The sequence below is a fragment of the Camelus ferus genome, chromosome 6 (assembly GCF_009834535.1).
Source record: "Camelus ferus isolate YT-003-E chromosome 6, BCGSAC_Cfer_1.0, whole genome shotgun sequence".
Lineage (NCBI taxonomy): Eukaryota > Metazoa > Chordata > Mammalia > Artiodactyla > Camelidae > Camelus > Camelus ferus.
The window spans coordinates 30102278-30125741 of record NC_045701.1 but is presented as its reverse complement, the minus strand read 5'-3'; the positions used below and the strand labels follow the sequence as shown (position 1 = coordinate 30125741).

The 23464-nt window shown below is 44.9% G+C and overlaps 1 protein-coding gene across 1 annotated transcript in view; it reads left to right on the top strand.

Moving 5' to 3' along the window:
- Nucleotides 1-4848: 4848 nt before the first annotated feature.
- The window catches only part of TEP1 (telomerase associated protein 1), a 38284-nt gene continuing 19668 nt past the window's right edge, over nucleotides 4849-23464 (top strand). Inside the window, 17 exon segments of the mRNA XM_014564787.2 lie at nucleotides 4849-4997; nucleotides 8054-8620; nucleotides 9701-9880; nucleotides 10170-10304; nucleotides 11061-11222; nucleotides 11623-11784; nucleotides 12071-12145; nucleotides 13283-13407; nucleotides 13620-13777; nucleotides 16525-16634; nucleotides 17639-17729; nucleotides 17958-18141; nucleotides 20274-20442; nucleotides 20915-21073; nucleotides 21254-21331; nucleotides 22572-22702; nucleotides 23029-23088. Of these exon segments, the coding sequence (XP_014420273.2) occupies nucleotides 8078-8620; nucleotides 9701-9880; nucleotides 10170-10304; nucleotides 11061-11222; nucleotides 11623-11784; nucleotides 12071-12145; nucleotides 13283-13407; nucleotides 13620-13777; nucleotides 16525-16634; nucleotides 17639-17729; nucleotides 17958-18141; nucleotides 20274-20442; nucleotides 20915-21073; nucleotides 21254-21331; nucleotides 22572-22702; nucleotides 23029-23088 (2522 nt within the window). The 5' untranslated portion in view covers nucleotides 4849-4997; nucleotides 8054-8077.

Here is a 23464-nt window from a genome sequence, read left to right as displayed (position 1 = left end):
CTTACTTCCACTTGGATGTCCCACTATCATTAGTTCACACTCATCATGCTTTTTGGCACTATCATTTTCCCTTTTTTCCTAGACACAGAGATATGTCATCATCTTGAGCTTGTTCTCGCCTTATCTTTTTCTTCACTTGACTCATCATGGAATTCTGATCTACTGAAATAGAAACCTAACTGGTCTCTTCTCCCAAAACTTTCTCTAGTCAAATGCATTATATATATTATGCCCTGAGCATCTGGAAAGCTGACCAGAAAAGGTTAAAGATTAAAAAATACATATGGGAGGGTAAAAATCACATGAAAATCCTACTAGCTGCAAAACCAAGCACCATTATTTATCCAGACCGACAGTCCAGGATATAGAAGCAGCAATGATGTCCAGCCAAAAGAGCGAAAAACTGAATGGAAAGATTGTTTAATTGAGCCATGAAATGAAGAGATTTTGGAGATTATGTAATTCAAACTCTTCCTTACGCAGTATAGGAAGCCAAGGCAGACTAGATAATGAAGAGGAAGGCTTTTCAATGACAGGAGTCTTCCAGCGGCATATCTATACATTAGAACCAAGAGACTGTCTGGACAAACATCACAGGTTAGGTCTGCAGGCAGGACAGTCATGATTACCCTTTCAGGGCCACAGACTACATTCCAAATCCTGGCTAACTCTTGGGCTCAAGGGATCATAGCTGGAGAAGTGTGAACTTATTACACCTTCTGCTAACACAAATATAAAAAGATACATACATATGTATATATATTCATGAATACATGTATATGTCATTTGCGGCAAGATTTTTTTTATATGAAAGATAGATGTTTATGGTATTATTATTATGGCCGATGATTCAAGCTATAGCAACTGTATTTCTGATTAGAATAATGAAAAAAAACTATAGCTTGAGAATGTATTGAATTAGAAAAGGGACTAGAACACGTCTTACAATCAGATGATCTCTTAGTAGTGCCTCTTGTGAGTGCCTGGGGGGAAGAGTTCCACACTGAATTTCTTGTAACCCGCCTGCTGATTGGCTTCTGCACCTTTCAGATGGTCCAGAAGGGCTCCTCTGAGATGCCAAATGCCGCTGAAAAGGTGCTTGTCCATACCTCACTGCTTGTGTGATTCTTTGAAGCTGGCAGTGGTTAAACTGAGCAGAAACACAAGCTGTGAATCTAAAGGTAATTATTCACAAAGGAGAAAAAAATCCGGTGAAACCAACAGCCTTGATAATCGTCAGGCCTTCACTCCTCTCTCAGCTTCTTATCAGAGACCTGTCCTTCCCAGTTCAAAGTCTATTCTCTCCAGGAAGTTGCTCAAGGTCCCTCCCCCGCAGAATCCTGTGGTTTGTTCCTTAGCAGAATATAGCACTTCTCATGATCCGTCTTGTATTTTTGTGACTTTGGCATGCATCTGTCTCCTTCATGAGGCCATGAAGCCTTGAGAAGAAGGTATGTTTTATGCATTTTCAATACTATCCTTTGTACTACATAGATGCTTAATAGAAGATAATTGACTCAGAGTTGGGGTGGACAGGAAGGGTGGAATAAAACTGATTAGAAAAGGTGAGCAATTTTAATAGGTGGGAGGACCCTTACTAAAGGGGCTTCTAAAGGGCTGATGGGAAGGCACTCCACCCCAGAAAGGCATCAGCCTGGACACTACGCTCATCAGTGGGGAAATTGCAGTTTAATGCCACTGATCAACAATTAGGGGTGTAGGCTGTACATGGAAGAGTGAGTTATCCTCTAAGAACTTGGAAATAAGCTCTATGAAAGTTAACCTGGTGGGGAACAGAGTGCTTCCTCAGCTCTGGTAGAGATATTCAATTGGCAAAACTCCCTAATTTAATCAACAATAGTAATCTGAAGAAAGACTGCTTCAACTCAAGGGAGTGGCTAGATTAGAAAAGCAGGACTCAGAGGAAAAAATATTGCAAGGTGCATTTAGTATTGTACACTGGAAAGAAAAGCTAAATTTAGACTTTGTAAACATCCTGAAAGTTGAGAGATTTCTTCCGTTGCAAGGCAGAGATAAGTTAGCCAGCTCCCTTAAAACCCAGCTGAAATATCCTTTAGCGATCTATTACTGTCTGGGGGAATCATTCTAGACCAATGGTTTTCAAAATGTGGTTCCCAGATCAAAGATCAGAATCACTATTACCTGAGAGTTTGCTAGAAATGCAAATTCTCAGGGCCTATCTTAGACCTACCGAATCAGAAATTTTCAAGGGGGTGGAGGGTTGACAACAAATCTGTTTTAATAAGGGGTTTTTAACCTTTAGCAGGTATCAAAATTGCCTGGAGAGCTTAAAAAATACAGACTGCTGGGCATGGCCTCCAGTGTTTGGAAATGCAGACTCCAGGCCCCACTCCATTCGTCTAGATCAGTACTTCTCAAAGTTTAACGTGAGTGGGAATAATCTGGGAATCTTGTAAAATTATAGCTTCTGATTCGGTAGGTCTGAGGTGGGGCCTAAGAGCCTGCATTTCTAACAAGGGGATGCTGATGCCAGTTCACAGCCCGTACTTTGATTAGCAAGACCCTGGGACAGAGATTCGCAAACTTGTCTGCACAGTAGTATCATCTGCGCAGCTTCAGAAACTTCCGATGCCTGGGCCCTACTCTGAAGATTGTAATTAAATCGGTCTGGGGTGTGGCCTGGGTTTTGGAATTCTAAAAGATCTCCAATGGTTCCAATGTGCAAGCGTTGCTGGCCTTGGATTTCCTTGCTGTTGCAGGTAACCAGAAAGTAAACTCTAGGTCCTCTTGGTCAATCAAGAAGCAGTGGTCACTTGTTGCTATCCTTCCTGCATCACCATTCTCCTTAGATCCGATGATTCAGCGTTGATTGGATTAGGATGGTAATGCTTGACATGCTGTTTTTTCACTGGTTGGGCAGGTATGGAGTAGGAAGGCCTAACGTTGGCACAATTATCTAAGGTATATTCCAAAGGGAGGGGGCCTTACAGATTTAGGCCTTCAGAAGGGAAGTCCTGTGTGGACCCCCCTCTCTTCTCACCTTCTTCTCCTCAGTATGCCCCTGCTCTAGTCTCCTTGCACAGCCTCTTCTTTCAGGTTTCCTAGGTCTTGTGTTCCCTCTTTAAATTCCTCCCCTTCCCCTATAGACAGACCTCCAATGGGAGGTACTGCCACTTAAGGGGTGGTTCAGAAATTTGCGGAGGCTTTTCTTCTCTTCTGGCTCTCACAACAATTAGAGTTATCCTTAGACATTTAATGGGCAGGACTCAGATTGCTAGACGTTCAGCAGCTGTGCAGGGCACTCCCACACGAGGGACATTACTGCACGTCCGATAACTTTGAATGACTTGCCACTCATATGAATAGTTGAAAATCCGTTGTAATTAGGCTCTAACTTTATTTTTAAGTATAAATGCAAGGCAATGTATGCATACACTAAATTTGCTAGGAACGCCACCATGAATATCATGGAATGATTATACCTTGTTTTGTTCCAAAATTTGCCAAAAATTATTTTGGAAAATCATGCAGGTCTGTTCCTGGTATTTGAATCACCATCGTAACATCCCCATATCATGCTGCATTTGCAGCTGTTATATTCAAAGTGATTTATAGTGAGAAGGATGCATCGGAGTACCTCATTGTGTCTTCCTGCCTGCCCAAATATTTACATATATAAATATATAGTATTTCATAATAAATCACCTTCCTTCTACAATTCCTTTATATCTCTTTAGACATCTTATGAATTTTTAAATTGTGTGTCTAGCTAAAATACATTATTTATAAGTTGTAGTTCAGGATCACAAAGGGGACATAAAATATTTCTTACGAAAAGAGTGTTGGGACTGATGGGGTAGGTGGTAAGGGAGGCATCTAAGGAAGTTAGGTGGGATCTGGCTCAAAAATCTGAGAAGACAGGATACTACTCCTAATTCTGAGCTGAAGCTCAGTTATTACCCACCCTTAAAAAAGGGATATTTTCCAGAAGACAGATAATTTGTCTTACAGGAGGTAAGCATGTTTCTCCTACCACTTTCTGTTTGGCCCTGTTCTTTATAAAATTGCACTAGCATTACCATCCTAAAGATCATTTTTCTCTTTCCTGAACCTGGTCCCACCTTCCAGGAAACGGTTCTGCATTAGCCATTTAGGATGGCTCCAAGTAAATTCTTTGTAATCCAGAGATCTCTCCCAGATGGACACAGCCATGCTCTAATGCTTTACTCTGCCTTAATTATTTAGTGTCCCCTCCTAGTTGCGGGCCATTACTTTAGACTTTCCGTCTCATTTTATTTCTATTTTCACCAAGTAACTTTCGGATAAATTAAGAGCCCTATCATATTTGATAGCAGGACAAAAGGTGTCCAGATCGGCAGCGAACATGCCAAAATCTTTTTCAAGTTAAAGACGAGTTGGGTAAAAATTAAAGACACCAGAAAGGATGAATACACTGTTTCTAATAACTCTATGCAACATTGGTAAATCCTCACAGTCGCTCTGGGGAGACTGTCAAATACTCCTGGGCGTTGCCACCTTGTTTAGGGCACAAAATTTCCTTTCATATCTCCATCCCTATACAAGGTTTTGAAGTCCCACACTGATCAGGGGGTGCGACTAAACTCAGGCCCCATAAGAGCCTGCCAAGCCCTCACCGCATTCGCCTCGCGGGTCCGGCGTTCTCCGCCCCGCGGGCCGCGCCCGTGCGGCCCCGCGTCTCCGGCGGCGCGCAGCCTCCTCCCCGCTCGCAGCCCGGCTCCGCCTCCGGCTTCCGCTCCTCCCACCCGCGGAGGCCGGAGCCCGGCTCCAGCTTCCTGTTGCCCAGAGCCGGGCGGCCCCGCGTGACCGCCAGCTGCCTCAGGCCCGGGTGGCTCCGGGGAGGGTCGAGCGCCGCCCGCCGCTGGCCCTGGCCCCGGGTCGGCAGCCGGGGCCGGTGGGAAGGGCCCGGCGCGGCCAGGTGGTAACCCCGTGACTCGGCGCCGCGGTCCCTGCTGGCCGCTGCGGGAGCGGGCGCGGTGCGTGAGAGGGAAATGGGAAGGTCGAGGGAAAGGGAAGGGGAGGGCGCGGGGACAAAACTCAGAAGAGGGAGGAAGAGACCAAGTGAGAATGGGTCGCTCTTCCCTGCTCTTCGTGCTCCTTGGAAGGAGAGCGTAGCTGCCGCGAGCAGACGGTGCTGTGCGCACTGTTTGTAGTAACAGAACCCGGGCTGTGCTTAAGAGGGTAGACTATCATATAGCCAGCTTAAATGTGTGGTGGATGTTAATGTGTTAACAAATACGGCAAGGTCTCCAAGACATACTAAGTGCAGAATAGTGTCTAAAGTGTGATCCTCTTTGTATAAAGAAGAAAAGGTGGGGGGCTGTTGGGGGAGAGACGTATAGACCTATACATACATTTGTATATGCATAGGTGTCTGAAACTCTTCGTATAAATCCTAGCGTTGGTTATCCCTGGAGAGTGGAGCCAGTGATGAGGATTTTTAGTTTTCATGTGTAGAGATTTTTACTTTTTATATGTAGGTCAGCCGAGTCTCCACAAACATCAGGGTGCAAAAAATATGTAACTGTATTTTTACACTAACTTCAATTTTGTTGTGAGACTTCTTTTTAAAATCTTGAGTCAGTTCTGAAATTCCCCATTCCTTTCACCAGGGACTTACATAGCGCAAAGACACTGGGCACACAGGCCATCATTCTTGATGCCACTTGCCTGCACTGATGTCCAGTGAAATATGCATTGTCCTTTCCGGTTCTGGATTTTGCCAGTCCCTTCAAGTCTTCTTGAAAGTGTTCTACGTTCCTGGCCATAAGCTCTTGCCTATTAAGGATTAAGTGATTGACTTAACATACTTATTCCTAAAACACTGAAATGTAAATAGGAGATAAGCATTTGTTCAAATCAGAGAGTACATACATTCCTAATGATGTAAATTCAAGCATTCTCTTAGGCTGGGCTTCTTAATTTGCAGTTAATGGAGATTCTAGAAGATCCAGGGATGGACTCCCTCAAAATTGAGTGCAAAATAGTATATGCTCATGTTTTTCTGTGGAAAAGTGCCATAGCTTTCACCAGATTCTCAAAAGCTTCTGAATCCCACTGACTGGCATTGTAGCAACAGTGGTGAACAAGGCTAAAGGGCCTTGGTCCTCAGGAACTTATAGTCTGGTGGGATGAAAGACAGACGGACAGGCAACTACACACGGGATGTGTTCTGTGATAGAGGGGGTACAGTGTTGTGTGAATGTAGAAGTACCAGACTTGGGGCTGGGTGTCAGCTGAGGCTCCTTGGAGGAACTGACTATTAAATTGAGGCCTTGAGAGTGAGAGGAAGGTAGAATTTGTCCTAGTACAGGAGGGGTTGGGGGAAAGGGGTGGTCTTGGTAGAAGGAAGAGTGTTCCAGGTATCTGCCTGTGCAAAAGCTGAGAGTCAAGAGATACTTTGGAAATTCGTAAGCTAAAAAGAGTTTGTATGGTTCAAGCTTAAAGTTAGATGGGAGCAGCAGTAAGAGATGAGGCTGGGAGATCAGAAGCCAGGTTCCGTGTGTGATGCTGGGCAGACAGAGGTGAACAAAACAAAGGAGCCCTGACCCTCGGGGAGTTTTATTTTAGCAAGGAGAAACAGTGAACAAGTAGGAAAATAAGCTAACTAGATAAAATTTTTTACCATGATAAGATAAACAAGGTGATGTTGTAAATGGTAGCTGGGGTATGTATTGGGAGCTCCTTCAGGCAGATCTACATAGCTGTATGCCACATGGATTGGAGGGTTGCAGCAAAGGTGGTCGCAGGCAAAATGGAGAGAGCTGGGTAGATTTCAGAGACGTTGAGGGAGAAGAATCATGAGGATTTCGTAGTTTACTGGATAATAATAAAGACAACAAATAACAATAGCTTCCATTTATTGAAAGCTTACTAAGTACCAGGTACTACCCTGAGTGCTTAATATATTTTTTTTCTTGTTTATTCCTGTAGCAACTCTGTGAGGTAGGTGTTTATTTCAATTTTGTAGGAAACTGCAGCACAGAGAATTTAAGTAACTAGCCCAAAGTCCCATCAGGATTCAAACTCAAGCCTGTTTTACTCCAAACCCCTGTAAGCAGAGGGGGCAGTGAGGGGGGAGTGGAATTGGGGAAGAGGTAGAAAAATGATAGATTTGGGATCTATGGAATTTGGGGTACCTTTGAGTTATCCAAGTGGAGATGTCCAACAGGGGAATGGATAAATGAGTATGAAGCTCAGATGAGATCAAGGGCAAGGAAGAAATTTGTGAGTTGTCAGCATAGAAGTGTTATCTGGAGCAACAGAGTGGGTGAAACCATCCTGAGAAAGTATATAGAAGGGTTAGAAAATAACTCTTAAGGAGGATCAACCTTCACGGAATGGCAGAGAAGGAACCCCCAAGAAGGTGTGGTCAGAGGTGTAAGAAGAATACTAAGACAGTAGCCCCACAGAAGCCAAAGGTAGAGAGTTTCCATGAGAGAATGGTCACAGTGTCATAGTCTACTTGAGAGATGAAGTAAGATAAGGACCAAGATACATCTATTCTTGTAGTAACAAGAATTCCGTTAGTTACCCAAGAGGACAGGCTTGCAGGAATAGTGGGGACAGAATCACATTTAGTTGGTTGAAGGGTGAGTAGGAGGCAAGGAATTTGAGGTGGTGAGTATAGACAGCTTGATCAAAATGTTTGTTTCTCTGGAGCTAAGAATCGAGAGTCCAGATTACAGGTATGGCCCCTGTGCTGAGTTGGGGTCATACTGATACCCGTTCATGAGAAGACATACTCCTTTCCTCCAAGCCCTTGCTTTCCTTTCTTTTTTTTTTTTTTTAATTTCCCTGCTCTTAAGCTTTTCCTTACCTTTTCCCTATTCCTCTTCCTTAGTATACTCCCTATAGAATACTCCCCGGGTAAGTCCTTGGAATGAACCCAGCCCTAGAAGAACAAATATTGGTTGTTCTCTGCTTGCAGGTCACCGGCATTACCAGGAGGGCTACAGGAAAGATGTAGTCCCAGTACACATGCACTCCCAACACAGCCAGTTGCTCATCACCTGATTTTCTCTCCTTCTAGGCATACACTGGTTGGGATCTAGCCATGGAGCAACTCCAAGGGTGTGTGTCTACCTGCCGGGACATTCTTTCCTTAGAGAACCAGTGCCTGGCTGCACTTCCTGACCTGAAGACCCTGAAGACATCACATGGGCATGTGTCTGCCCACTCAGACATCCTCTCCCTGGAGAACTGGTGCCTGGCCACACTTTCTGACCCGAAGACCCTGAAGACACCACATGGGCATGTGTCTGCCCACTCAGACATCCTCTCCCTGGAGAACCGGTGCCTGGCCACAGTTCCTGACCTGAAGACACCACATGGGCATGTATCTGCCCACTCAGACATCCTCTCCCTGGAGAACCGGTGCCTGGCCGCACTCCCTGTGTCTGCCAGCCCCTTTCTCCGGTGTCTCCAGGTATCTCACCTGGTACAAACTGATCTGTGTAGCCTGAACACCAGCAACCACCTGCGCTCTGAGCCTCCAGCCTCGAGGGCTCAGTGCCTCTCTGAGGAACAGGGCCTCCTGACCTGCCCCAGGGCTTTGAAATCCGTCTCTGCTCCAGAGAAAGCTCAGGAAGCAGCTTTGGTAAGATCGCCCATGGCACTTGTCTTCACTTCAGCCACGTCTGTTAGAGGCGCTAGGTGCTGGCTTTCGGTGTCTGTGTACCTTCTCTCCTCAGAGCCTCTTCCCAAGGTGCCCTTTACCTGAAGGCTGTCTTCATCAGCATTGTTACTCTTATTGCATATCCAGTTCAGATGTTCTGGACAGAGAGCAAAAACAGGTTTTGTTTTTAGAACACCTCTCCTCGGGAGGAGAGCCAGCCTGATATTGCTGTAGCAGAGTCAGCCCGGTGCTTTTGAGATCTTACAAGGCATGAGATGCAGCCACTACTCCCTGGGTGTGCACATGCTGACACATGTCCACTTGTACACATCTGTACAAGCATGTTTAGTATACAGGTCAGGATCGCTAGACAAACACACATTCCTTCTGTAGGACTGAGGGAAAGGCAAATCTGAGCCCTCTACTATCTCTGCCAATTATAAGCCATTCAAACTTGGGTGAGACTCTTAACCTTTGGAAGCTTTAATTTCCTCACTTTTAAGATGAGGTCTGTGAAAATCTACCTCCCAGGGTCATTGTCAGGATTACAACTACCGCCATCTTACATTTATTTAGGGCTTTGCAATTTGCAAAGAGTCGTACACACATGATCCCATTTAATCTTCTAAGTGCCCCATCAGGTAGGTGCCAGGGGATGAGGAGGCTGAGGCTCATAGAGGGTAAGCTCGCTGTTGCTGGGGGATTGATCTGGGTCTTGGCCCTTGTTCTTCTGAGTCCAGAATACCTTAATAGCATCTCAGGAGGTGTGTTGTGAGGGGCCCCAGGCTCCTGGGCTGTGATGTCAATAAGGAGATGAGAGTGGGGAGATCACGAAGCCCCTGAGCAGAGGCTCAGACGTTGATGTGGGAGAGGGTGTGTGTGTGAAGTGAGGGAGCACTCCGCCAGGCAGGACAGGTCAGTGCTGGGGCGTGAGGGAGTGGAGCTTCGGTGCTGGAAGATAGATGTGGACTCTTCCTGGGCTTGGGAGCTGCTTTCAGCTTTCTCTCTCTGTTTAGGGGGCTGTGGGTACGTGCTGGGATTAATAGCTGCTGCTATCCCCAGGGTCATTGGTCTTCCAAAGAGAAAAAGCCAGAAGAGAAGGAATGGGCAGAAGCTCAAATGCCTTTTTATAGTCTAAGCTTGGGAGAGGAGGAGGTGATGGAGGAGCTGGCCCTGAAGCTCACCCCTGGGAACTCCGAATCTTGTCCTGAGACTACTGACCAGGCCCTTTGGGAAAAGAAGGTAAAAGTTCCATATCTGGGGAGAGGTCGATGGTGGTGGAGGGGAGGGCTGGGGGAAGGTGGGAGGAGTGGTCACCAAAGGCTGAGCCAGATCCCCGCCACAGATGGAGGGGAAGGAGCTCTTATTTCTCAGGTCCTCACTCCCTATTCTACCCTCTCAGCCAGACAAACATCTTCCTGAATCTGGGTTCATTCTCTCTGTCTCTGACTTTGTAAGTTGGCCTGAGTGGATGCTTAAGTTGGTCCTTATTAACTCTTTCCTCCTTTCTTCCCTCCTTCCCAATTCCCAGATGGTTCTAATGAGCTTCCTGTGTTCTACTCTGGCATCAAATGTAAACATGAAAGATGCAGTTAACTCTACCCAGATTTTCCTCCTTGAAGTTTGCAGTGAACTTGCCCCCTTGGAGCCTGAGTTTATCCTCAAGGTATTGCGGCGTGAAGCTGGGGATGGGAGTGGGAGGCTAGGAGATGGGGAATGTGGTTACGGTGTGTGAGGGGGATGGTGACCAGCTTTATACTGGGGTGGAGGGACCTTTGCTGAGGAAGGTAGTAGGATCTCTGGGTGAGTCTGAGGCCTCGTCCCTGGGTCCTCTGAGGAGTGCAGGAAGATGGGATTGGGAAAGAGTATGCTAGGGTTTGTTTATTTAGTAAGTACCCAGGCTAAGTACACAATGCTAGGCCTTGGGGGTTATACCAACAGATATAATGAAACTTGGATCTGGTTCTTAAGAAGCCTATGGTATTGTTAGGGAAGCAAAAGTAATCCCAAATATTATAGAAATGCAAATAGAGGAGTAATAGTGAATGTTTCAGAAGTAGAGAAAATAGGAGGGAGGAAATGTTTTCCATGAGGCTTTGGAAGATGGCAGGGTAATCCAGCAGTTTGAACCCTAGGTAAGTTTTTGATAGATGTTGATGGTGGGAGGTCTTCCAAAGAGTGAAGGGCCTGGTTGAATTAGGAGGTGATAATAGACTTAGGAGAAGACATGCTGCAAAGGTGAATAAGGGCTAGATTGCGGTGGATGTAGAATGCCAAGCCAAGAGGCTGGACTTCTATTTTACAGACAATATGGCAGCTCAGGAGAGGCTTTATGCAGGCAGATTAGATAAACAAGTTAGTTTAGGGCACCATGCTGTGAAGAAGTGGCTGAGATGCCAACCCTCCCTACCCTGTGCCCTAGGCATCTCTGTACGCCAGGCAGCAGCTGAATGTCCGGGATATGGCCAACAAAGTCTTGGCCATTGCTGCCTTCTTGCCAGTCTGCCGCCCCCACCTGCGACGATATTTCTGTGCCATCGTCCAGCTGCCTTCTGATTGGATCCAGGTGGCCGAGTTCTACCAGGTATGGCACTCAGTTCTCTGAGCTTTGACCCTCACTTCGTTCCCTCTCCTTTGCTCACTGCGCCCCTAGGGAAAATTCTCAGACACTGCGGCCTCTCCTCAGCTGTCCTCAACCCTGGTGCCCAGACAGGACAGCTTTTCCCACTACTGGGCTGGGTTTCCCAACAGGGAGAATATGACTGAGAAGGGCTGGACTGAGTCTGAGAAAAACTGGTGTTATTCTGGACCTCATGTTTACCGTGAAGAGAGCAAAAATTTTGCCAACAGGCTTAGCTCCACAGAGATGGTCACTGCAGAGCTGGGGCTTGGGTGCTCCCTATTCTGTGCTGTCACTTTACCCCATGAAGTGTTCTCATTCTGTTTTGGAGGGTCTCACTCCTGGTGGCTTCTCTCTCTGACAGAGCGTGGCTAGCAGAGGGGAGGACAAGCTGGTGCCCCTGCCTGCCTGCCTGCGTGCTGCAATGACGGACAAATTTGTCCAGTTTGATGAGTACCAGCTGGCTAAGTACAACCCTCGGAAGCACCGGGCCAAGCGACAGCCTCGCCGGCCGCCCCGCCCTCCAGTCAGTCCCTGCCTCAGCCCTGGTCATTCACAGCCTAGGCCCCCTTTCCCTGGAAAGTAGGGGGATGAGGGAATATGCTGACCCCCCAGGGAGTCCACGTTAAGCACCTGACATGTTTCTATCACCAGAAACAGAAGGAGTCAGAGAAATGCACAGGAGCCGGGGAGAGCCCAGGGGGCAGAGAGGGCAGGGCAGGCTTTCCTTTTGGTAGAGGTGGGCCTTCCGGGCTGTTGGGATGGGTCTCTCCAGGTGTCCCTTTTGGAAATGGCTTCTCCTGTCCCTACAGAAGGAGAGTTCATTCTCTAAGATGAAGCAGTATTGGCCAAAGTTCATTCGGCCTCTTTACCGTGATCAGCTTATGGTGAGTGCCTTGTTCTGGGGTTCCAAATGTGCAAGTCCAGTCTTTTCTCAACTTGGATTTAGAAATGGAATGCCATTTGGTTCAGAAACAGTAACAGTGGGTGTAGCCAGTCTCCTCCCTGGGGACATCGCAGCTGTGATGGTGGGTTTTGAGCACGCTGGGAAAGGCTCCTTTTATTTCCACTTGGCTCTCCGTAGTGTCATACTTTACTGACCGGTGGCACGTCCAGCTGGGTAAGTGAGTTAAAAACATTCTGAAATATCTACCTTCCATAGGAAGTTTTAAAAACAAACCAAACTTTTTTTTTTTTTAACTTTACTAACAAATAAGGCACTGCACTTAGTGGTTAAGAGTGTAGAATCTGGATTCAGACTACCTGGTTTGAATCCCACCGACACCACCACCACTTGCTGGCTATGCAACCTTGGCTAAATGACTTACCCTCTCCTGCCTCACTTTCCTCGCATATAAAATGGGGATAATAGCAGTACCAACTTCATTGGGGTTTTTGTGAGGATTAAATCACTTACTGTATTTAAAGTATTTCTAACAATACCTGGCACTGAATAAGTCACCATCATCATCTTTAAAATCAATTATTAGGAAAATATATATTAATATCACAAAAAAACCCACATCCTCTGTTGGTCCAGTCATCTTTTCTCTTCATCCTATTAATACATCCCAAACTTAGCTCTTCTGCCATAGAAGATTCTGGAATCCAGCTTCTTTCAGTTTAACTCCTCGCAGACTACATCGTGCTGATGCCTCCATTTACCTGTTCCACGTCTCAGTGATGTAAATAAGAGCTGCTTCTCCTGCTCCCTCCTGAGAACAAGGTGTTCTCAGTTTATTCTGTCCTCATCTTGTTTTTTCACAAGCCAGTCATCCCCTGTTAACCATTCAACCTTGTGGAAACGAAACACAGTGACCCCAAAGATCCACTCTGTTTTGCTTGCCACGGGAGCTCTTGTTGTTGGAGAGTTTTGTCCCCTATTCCTAGTCTTAGACCAGATCTACTTTGGAGAAAGAAATTACCTCAGAGGTAGAGGATGGTCTTGGTTTTTGTTTTCTGAAGAAAGTGACCATGTCCCTTGAATTGAATGGCCCCTTTGGGACTTGGGGATATTTCTACAGTTTGAGGAGGCCTACAGTGCAGTGTCAGTGGAAAAGAAGGAGCCAAGGTTCACCCTGAAGAAGCTGGTACAGCGACTGCACATCCACGAGCCTGCGCAGCACGTCCAAGCCCTGCTGGGCTGCAGGTGAGAAGCTGCACCCTGGGCACACACTCCATCTGGGTAGCCCCAACTCTTCAACACCTCTGGCCCCAATCCCTGCAGTTGGACCCCAGCAACATTAATTTGGGCCAACATAGCCTTGAACGTGATTGGCTGGCTTTGACTGACTCACTTTTCCTTTTCTGAGTTGTTTTCAGCCGGCTTGGAAATGATAAGTTTTTCCCCCTCTGTCCCAGATACCCCTCCAACCTACAGGCCTTTTCTCGAAGTCGCCTTCCTGGGCCCTGGGATTCCAGCAGAGCTGGGAAGCGGATGAAGCTCGCCCGGCCACTGACCTGGGAGCGGGAGCTGAGCTTGCGGGGGAGCAAAGCTTCCGTCTGGGAGGAACTCATAGGTAGAGTAACCTTGGCCGTCACGCTCCCTTCCTCTCTTCCCTGTTCATGCCTCTACATTTGGAACTCTGACTAGAGGATTTCCAGGGCATGGTGGAGTTATTCTCCTGCCTGGTAGTTCCATCACTGAAAGTGATTGGATTTATAAGGTCTGCCATTGACCCCACCAAAGTGGGTGGTGGCTCCTGCTTTGAGTAGCATTGGCATCATAGGTGGGTAATTCCAGACATGGTTGAGTGATCTCCAGGCCTTTATCAACACATGACAAAAGTGGTGCCTTCTCTCCGATTTCACTTGTGTCATTGTCTGTGTAACCCATCCAAACAAGGTAGGACTGGTCCATGGCCTCTTGGAATCACCACCAAAACCCATTTTTAGGACATAAATATTGTAAGTAATTTGCCCACACTGATAAAGAGAAGTAGTTCAAATGGGGAGGACCAGATCACTTTCAATTTTCTCCTTATTTTTGTGCTAGTTTATTTTTAACTCTAGAAGGCTCTTTCTATTCTAGTTTTTCTTCTACTTCCTCTTTCATCTTTGAAAATTTAAAATCAACTTCTCTCTGTTGAAAAATACCTGTCTATAGGCCTTCTGACGGCTTGAGTTTTGTAGACTTCACATTTTGGAGCTCCAGAAGCCCAAGTTGGCTTTTATGTCTCTGTGAGTTGCCATTTATAGATTGTCCTCAGGGCAGCCCGAATTGCTCAGCTGCTTATCAGTCCTCTCACTTTGTGGTTGTCACTGGTGGCGTGTGTATCAGAATCACATGGGAACTAAAACACACACGCGCACACACATACACACACATGCTTGACAACCTCTTCCTGAGTGTTCGATACAACTTTGGGTAGAGCAGGATTACGGGGTCTGCATGGCAGCCAGTATGCTGATGATTCTGGTGTGCATCATCTGCATTTCCTCTCTCTGCCCCTGAAAATCAGAACTGTGCTGTTTATCTTGGTTGACACAAATGCCCATAGTCTAATCCAGTGGCCTCCAGAGTTTTTTGATCATATATTGCAGAAACAATTTTTGGGATACACCAGAATATATGTATATGTATTTTTAAAACTTTTATACATGTACTAATAAATTATGTACTTTAGGAAATACATAAAATGCAATTATATAAATATGGTACGAAAATAGAAATAAATATATGTAAATATAAGTATCAGATAAAATGTAATAGCTATACAGACCCCTCTTTGGAAACCACAGGCTCATTAATAACTCATTAATGAATTTTTTAGAATGAAATCAGTGAATTTCTCAATCCATGGGATAAATATTCATTTTATTGTTTAATAGCATAAATATGATATTGAACTTAATTTATTATCAGAATGCTCTAGAAAACCTTTCATACAGGGTGGGGGAGGGTAGAGCTCAGTGGTAGAGCATATGCTTAGCATGCATGAGAGCCTGGGTTCAATCCCCAGTACTTATTAAAAAAAATAAATAAATTATAAAATATTAAGAAAACCCTCCATACATAGCAACAAGTGAGCAAAGCTTACGAATTGACCAAGGATGCAATAGTTCCGTTGTTGTCACACATCACTTACGCTATATACTCAACCTAATTGTTCTACACAGCCTGCAAATCAGAGTTATGACTAGAGAACCCCAGGACTTCCAGAAAGCTGAAAGCTTCTGGCTGTAATTCAAATAAGACTTACCTTAAAAAAGGTACCACCACTCTCCTAATAAAAGCTGCTGATGGTGATGGCTAGTGCCTGGGATGTGGGTGGGGGACCAATAGGCCTGGTCTCTAAATGTGTCTGAATGCATCTCTGGGGGTACCCAGGAAAAATATCACAACTCCTATTTATGTTTACCTTTATCTCAAAGAAAGAATTTTTCCAGTATTTGCTATACAGATAGAACTCTAGCCACTGAGTCCATGTTCTGTGGTTCAATGTCACATATTATAGTTGAGGTTCATTGAGGAAGCGTGGGAGATCCACAGCACAATGGCATTGGTGGTGCCCCCTCACTCTGCTTTCTGTACAGTGTGACTTATTGCAACTTATCTTTGAATTGTAAATAGATTTAGAATTATTATTCAGTATTAACCAAACTAACCCTCTAAAAGTGACATAAGCCTTAAAAAGTTTCTTGAGAAACTATGACTTGAAGGGAATACTCATATCACAGGGAGAAGTGAAAAATAAAAAAGAGACAAAAGTGAAATTCTGATTCAGTGCAAGTCTTTTTCATCTATCTTTAAATAAAAATAGTGACTGTTGGATCAGCTCTTATAGGACATTGGCCAAAACACTTAAGAATTATCAAGAAGACTATTTGAAATACGGAGTTACGTTCACCTTTACCTTATTAACTAACAAATATTAACTAATGATTGTACTACATATATGTAATTTGTAACTAAGATTGTACTAGGAAATATCTCCAAAAATTCTGGAAGTCATTACTCTAGAGAATTGTATTTTGCCAGTTGAGCCCAATCTCAGGGCTGGTGCCAACAGACAAAGTGATAACCTAAGTTGTTTGTTGATATAGCCAATCCCATAAACAGTGTAGATTTTGCTCCAAGCTCAGGCAACCCGGTTTATCTCTTTCCAGACCTTTAAAACATTTTGAGTAGGAAAGATCACCGGTTAGTACCTCCTTTCCTCCAACCTGACTATTCTGCATGGCCTCTGAGCTTCTTGCTCCGCTCTCTGACCTCTCTCACTCATCCTTTGTTTGCCTTTCTCACCCTGTGCCCGACCTTCCACAGACAGTGGGAAGCTTCCCTTCATGGCCATGCTCCGAAATCTGTGCAACCTGCTGCGGGTTGGAATCAGCACGCACCACCACGAGCTCGTGCTCCAGAGACTCCAGCATGCCGTACGTGTGAGGGGCGGGGAGCCAGGCTTCTCCTGGTGGCTGGGGAAGGTCACAGCCACCAAGTTATTTCCTTGTGGGCTGTAAACAGGTGTGGAGGTACAGATAGGTCTGGGGTTCATCATCCCTTTGAGGAATTAGAATGTTAGAACTTTCCTTTTGATTTTCTGAGATAATTTCTGTGACTACTAACTTCAGAGGGAGTCTAATATAAAAGGAGCAGGGGACCTTCTGTTACTTCCTCTCCTTTCTTTTTCACCTCCTCTCATATTCTCACATGACATCTTTCTTTCTTTTTTTTTTAATTGAAGTATAGTCAGTTTACAGTGTTGTGTCCATTTCTGATGTACAGCTGTAATGTTTCAGTCATACACAGACATACATATATTCATTTTCATATTCTTTTTCATTAAAGGTTACTGCAAGATATTGAATATAGTTTCCTGTACTATACAGAAGAAACTTGTTGTATATGTATTTTATATATATAGTAGTTAGTATCTGCAAATCTCAGGCTCCCAGTTTATCCTTTCCCACCCCCTTTCTCCTCTGGTAACCATAAGTTTGTATTCTATGTCTGTGAGTCTGTTTCTGTTTTGTAAATAAGTTCATTTGTGTCTTTTTTTTTTTTAGATTTCATATATGAGTGATATCATATGATATTTTTCTTTTTCTTTCTGACTTACTTCACTTAGAATGGTGATCTCCAGGTTCATCCATGTTGCTGCAAGTGGCATTATTTTATTCCTCTTAATGGCTTAGTAGTATTCCATTGTATAAATATACCACAACTTCTTTATCCAGCCATCTGTCAATGAACATTTAGGTTGTCTCCATGCATGATGTCTTTCTTTATTCTTCTCCACCTTTCTCTAATATCCATTTCGTTCTTCCTCACCTTCCCACTAGTTTAGCAGAGTGGTTATCTCACCTTCCTTGTACCTGAAGCCCTTGATGCACCCCGTACTCCCTGATTCTCTGCTCATGACCCTGCTCTTTCTTTGCAGAAGTCAGTGATTCACAGTCGGCAGTTTCCATTCAGATTCCTTAATGCTCATGATTCCATCAATGCCCTTGAGGCTCAACTTGAAAAAAAAGGTATTATCTCTCTTCTTCCAACTCCTGTCTGTCTTTCATGTCTGAGAATAGATGAGACAGCAGCCCTGGTATTTTTCAGCCTCTTGCCTTCCAGTCTCAGGGTGTGGGGCGGGCAGAGGTCAGATGCTGGCCAGCTCCCAGGGTCAGGACTCAGGACAGGTACTGATGGGAGGACAAGATGAGGAAATAGAAGCTGCCTGACTCAGATACTTCCCTGTCACCACACAGCATTGCCATTTCCTTCCAACACAAAACTGGTAAGGCAGATATTAATTAAAAACGCAAGATATGGCAAGAAGTACTATTCCTGGCAGTCTTGCAAACCAAGTCGTCGGGAACTTCGGGCAGCCATGATGATGCCTGTGGTATACGATCAGCTCAAGCGGGCGAAGCTGAGACTACACAAGGCCAGGTTTGTGTGTGAGTGTGTGCTAGCTGGGAGCAGAAGGTGGGCAACAAGAGGCACCCAGAAAGAGCCTGGGAGTCATCTGGGAACCCCAGCTTTTATTCTGTAAGCTCGTGCTTGTTAGTCATCCCAGTGGCTGAGACTTGCCTGGGTCAGGTTGCTTGCACAGCGAACCTTGTCTTTGACATTGTCCAAGGGAGAACTGCGAAACAGAACCTGTGTTTGGGCCTCCACCTTGTTATCTGTTCTTGTTTCACTGGTTTCCGTGTATTCTGCCCGCCTGTGTGGCATTTCCCTTTCTCTTAGTGCATGAGAGTGCCTCTCTGCTTCTGCTCTGGTTCCCACTTTTCTTTCTTTTTCTTCTCTGTGATATCTGTTTGTTTTTCTTTTTGTTTCTCTCCCTCTGTGTGTTTTCTGACCCATTGACTTTCCTTTTTCTTTTGATGCATATAAAGATAGTTATCATCAAACGGACTCAAAGTCATCATAAAACCTGTTCTGTAAGCTTGGTGAAGTCCCAGCACTCTGCCTTTTAGGTGTTTCCACAGTATCTTCATTCATTTTCATTTAAGACAAATGCAGGGTTCATCTGACCTTCTAGTAGGCTCAGTGGCCAGAACTTGCCAGAATCAGTGAAATAGTGGCTGAACACAGGCCATTAAAGAATTAAGCCGAGGGTGAAGTCCAAACGGTATGTCTTTGCTGGCCACATGTGGCTATTGAGCACTTGAAACGTGGCTAATGGGAACTGAGATGTGCTGAATTTCGAGGACAGTGTGAAAAAGGATGTAAAATATCTCATTCATAATTTTTTGTATTAACATATTGAAATGAAAATATTTTTATATATAAAGTTAAGTTAAATGTAATATTAAATTATTGTCTAGGGGGAGGGTATAGCTCAGTGGTAGAGTGTGTGCTTAGCATGCATGAGGTCCTGAAGATATTTTTAAAAACAAATGCCAAATAATATGATATATTTTATTTTACCCTGCTGTACTTTACATATGTCTCTTAAAACAGACATTTTCTCATATAATCAGAATGCCATTAATATACCTAACAGAACTAAAAATAATTCCTTGGTATTATCGTTTATTATCTAGTCTATGGTCAAATTTCCCATTGTTTCAAAATATTACCTTTGAGTATCACAGTTTATTCAAATCAGGATCCAAATAAGGCACACACACATTACAGTTAGTTATTAAGTCTCTTAAATCTGTTACAATCTTTTAATTGTTTTCATGCCATTGACTTGCTGTGAAAATCAGGTTCAGGGGGCCCCAGAGAATGTCCCACATTCTAGATTTGTCTGCTTCTTCAGTGTCATCTGATTTGTTTCTCTATTTCATGGACCCTGGGCATTAACCCTAAAAGCTTGAATAGATTCAGATTTAACTTTTTTTTTTCTTGCAAGAGTATTTTGTAGATGATCCTTTGTACACTATGAGTAAGACCACCAGAATTTTTGCCTCCTGATAGGGTACAGGACCAGGAGGCACAAAAAGTCCAGTGGTGGTGATTGATCTGTGCTTTTAAGTGACGAGAGCCTGATTTCTCCACTGTAAGATGAACGGTTTACCCATTGACGTTCTTGGCCTGAATCAATTGTTTCATTAGCAGTTACAGAATGAAGTTGTTTTCTATCATTCTCTGTATTTATTACCTAGAACTCTAAAAAGAACCTCCCTCATGAACTAAAGCTATTTGGTTACTTTGAATAGAGATTGTCTTGGAAAGGTAGGATGAATGTTCAGTTCTTTCTCCTTTGATTGCCATTTTTCAGAGTAAGAAGTTAACATTTGTTCTTTAAATTATAATTTAAAAATAGGTGGTAGTTAAATCTTGCCTCATGAAGTAAGTATGGATTGATGTGGTAAGCATGGCCAGCACTTTCAGAGAGGGGGTCTACAAATGACTTCCCTCCAGCCATGAGAATGGAATAGGAGGATCCTGTGGGATGAGGCAAGGGGAAGCTGTGGCCCTGTTTTCTCTACTGACATCGCAGACGGGCTGTGGAGGGGGAGCGGGTGAAGACTTCATACGTGACTGGCAAGTGTTCGTCTTCCCATCTGCCTCAAAGTGGCAAACGGGGAAGCCCCTGAGCCCTCTGTCTGTATCTTTCCTGCCTGCAGACAGTGGAAATTTGACTGTGAGATGCTAGCTCGGTATCGACAGGCCCTGGAGACAGCCGTGAACCTCTCTGTTAAACACAGCCTACCGCCACTGCCGGGCCGCACCCTCTTGGTCTATCTGATGGATGCGGGTGCAGACAGGATCCTTCCCAAGAGCAACCCACAAGGGGTAAAAGTAATAAACAGGTGGGGGTGATTGGTAGGATGCTGGGAATCCTGAGAGGCATCCTGTTCCCGACCTGGATCTCCCATGCAAGCCCTCAGGACTAATTGGCTTCCTGACATCAGACCTTGGTTCCTATGGACAATTCCTAGAATGTGGTCTCGAGCCTGTTCATGGATTATATCAGTAACTTTTCACATTTGGCTGGTCCTTAATACTCTCTAATTTCTGTCACCAAAATATGCATCACTTCCACCTCCTTACATCCCATTGTTGAATTTGGGCGGGGACCCTGGCCCTTCTCTACCTTCCTTCCCTGTCAGCTCTTCCTGGGGGCTGCTGAAGCTGTCCTTTCTTCATTGGGGACTTTGCCCACTTTTCCCCAGCCAGTGGAGACATTGGCCCCCAGGGCGGGGCTGGACAGAGGTGGATTTTAAAGCAGGGGAGCCTTACTTCACTCTGATGCTTGTCCAATCAGCCCCCTCTGAACTACGTGCTGCTGCTGATTGGGATGATGGTGGCTCGGGCAGAGCAGGTGGACCTTTTGCTGTGTGGAGGAAGCACTGTGAAGGCTGTTGTGATTAAGGCAGAAGAAGGTATCCTGAGGACTGCCACAGATCTCCAAGCTCAAGTCCAGGTTGGACCCCCACCCCCACCATGCAGACATATATGAATGGACAGAGGCCTGGAAACAGCCTGATTAGTCAGGAAGGGCTTGGATATACTCAGTTCTGAGGATTTCCCGAACAGACTGTAATGTTTGTCACTTACTGACCGTCTCCTATGCAACCACGTGACATGAGTCTCTTTCCTTCAGGAGTTGGATGAAAAGTATGAATGGTCCCTGCCTACTTTGGGGAAGCACTTGCTGTCCCTGGCTACCCAAAGGGTCCCTGTGAGTACTGCCCAGTCCCTGAGAAACCCCGTCCTCCCCTACATTTTCCTCCACACAATGTATCTCATTTCTCAAAGCTTCCTTGCAAGCTATGCACAATACCCTGCTGGCTGCGACCCCTAACTCAGGGTATGCTGGTAGATATTTAACAACCAGCAATCTGGAAACATAAGTCTTGGTTAATAGCATTTGCTAATTTCCATGGTGTAAATACGCCTTCCATGGCTGATCTCAAGCTACCAACATGCTGTCAGTGAACACAGAGTTGGGAGGAGGTGCTCAGGAGCACACGTTTATATAGTATTCCCACAATATAGATAAAATAGATGTAAGTAAGGTCAAGAGTAGATAATGGTGAAATGTAGTAAAATAATTAGGAAGTGATGACTTTTTAGTGTCTATTACCTTTGTGTTTAATATATTCAATTGTAATCTTACACAATTTAATATTTAATGGTGGCCATGCTTAACAGCTGGCTCACAGAATTCCTAAAAGTTTGACAGTAAGTTCTTGTGAGCCTGAATTAGCCAGCTTCACACTATCACTACCTCAAACTCTATTTTTTATTAAAAATTAAAAAAAACTTTATATACTTTTTAAAGGTTACTTTCTATATACAATTATTATAAAATACTGGCTATATTTCCTATTGTACAATACATCCTGGAGCTTATTCTTACACCCAATAATTTGTACCTCCCACTCCGCCACCCCTACATTGCCCCTGCCCCTAAATGGTAACCACTGGTTTGTTCTCTGTATCTGTTGAGTCTGCTTCTTTTTTGTTTTATTCACTAGTTTGTTGTAATTTTTAGATTCCACAATATAAGTGACATTATACAAAATTTGTCTTTCTCTGTCTGACTTATTTTGCTTAGCATAATGCCCTCCAGGTCCATCATGTTGCTGCAAATGGCAGAATACCATTCTTTTTTGTGGCTGAGTAATATTCTACTGTATATATATACACACCTCATCTTCTTTATCCAGTCACCTGTTGCTGGGCACTTAGGTTGCTTCCATATTTTGGCAATCCCACACTCTGCTTTGATGCCCCTCAAGTCAGAGTATAGTGGCTTTTTCCAGCCTAGGTGCTCTCAGGAAAGGCCGTTTCCACCCCACTCCGAGTCCTCCTGACCTCCTACTTCTGAGAGATCTCTTCTCTTGATGTCCTGAGCTCTTTGCCACCTCTGCTATCCCTCTGTTCCTGGTCTCAGCCCCTCTCCTTTCGTCTTACAGGTGGACAGGGTCATCGTCTTTGGCCAACAGATGGATGAGAAATCGATAAATGCGGCCAAACAGCTTTTCTGGCAGCACGTGAATCCGAAGTGCCTCTTTGTTGGTGTTCTCCTGAGAAGGACGGGATACCTGTGAGGGCGCTCACACTCCTTCCCCGGTGCCAGTGGAGAGTGATCCATGTTTCCTGCCTACCCCACTAAAGCTCAGGACACTCCCACTCACCAGGCCCCTCCCCGTTTCTGCCTCTTACCTCTGTTGTGGTTCATGTGCTGGAACCTTCCCTGAAGCCTTCAGCCTGGCTCCATACCCCTTTGTGATGGTCCGCCCCAGTCCCAGCCTAGCACTGAACTCTAGTAAAAGTGCAGAGGTGGGGTGTCCATCCTGGAGTGTTAGGGGCAGTGGCTCTGTGTTCTTGGCACTGATTCTGACCAGTAGTGGCTGCTTCTTCCTTTGCCAGATATCAAGATATGAATCCCAATGATGTGACTCTCTCAGGCTGTACTGATGGGATACTGAAGTAAGTACAGGATGGACACTGAAGAGGCTGGGGGCTTTGTTAGAACATCTTTTAGAGATTATCTGTGGCCTCTGCTCCATTCACTTCCTTTTTTAAGCGAGATAAAAGTTTATTCCTTCTTTATAGCTGTCTAGGCATGGCAACAACAGTGTTACAGAGACCCAGGCACCTTCTATCTTGTTGCTCTACCATCTTCAAATACTCTGCTTCCACCTCATAGTTCAAGATGGCTGCTCCAGCTCCGGCCATCATTTTTGTATTACATCTAGTAGGAAAGGAGAAAAGGGGACATGGGAGATTGTACTGTTTGCTTTTAAGGGAATAACTCAAGAGTTGGTCACGTCACTTCTGTTCGTTCTCTGTGGCCTCTGTTCCG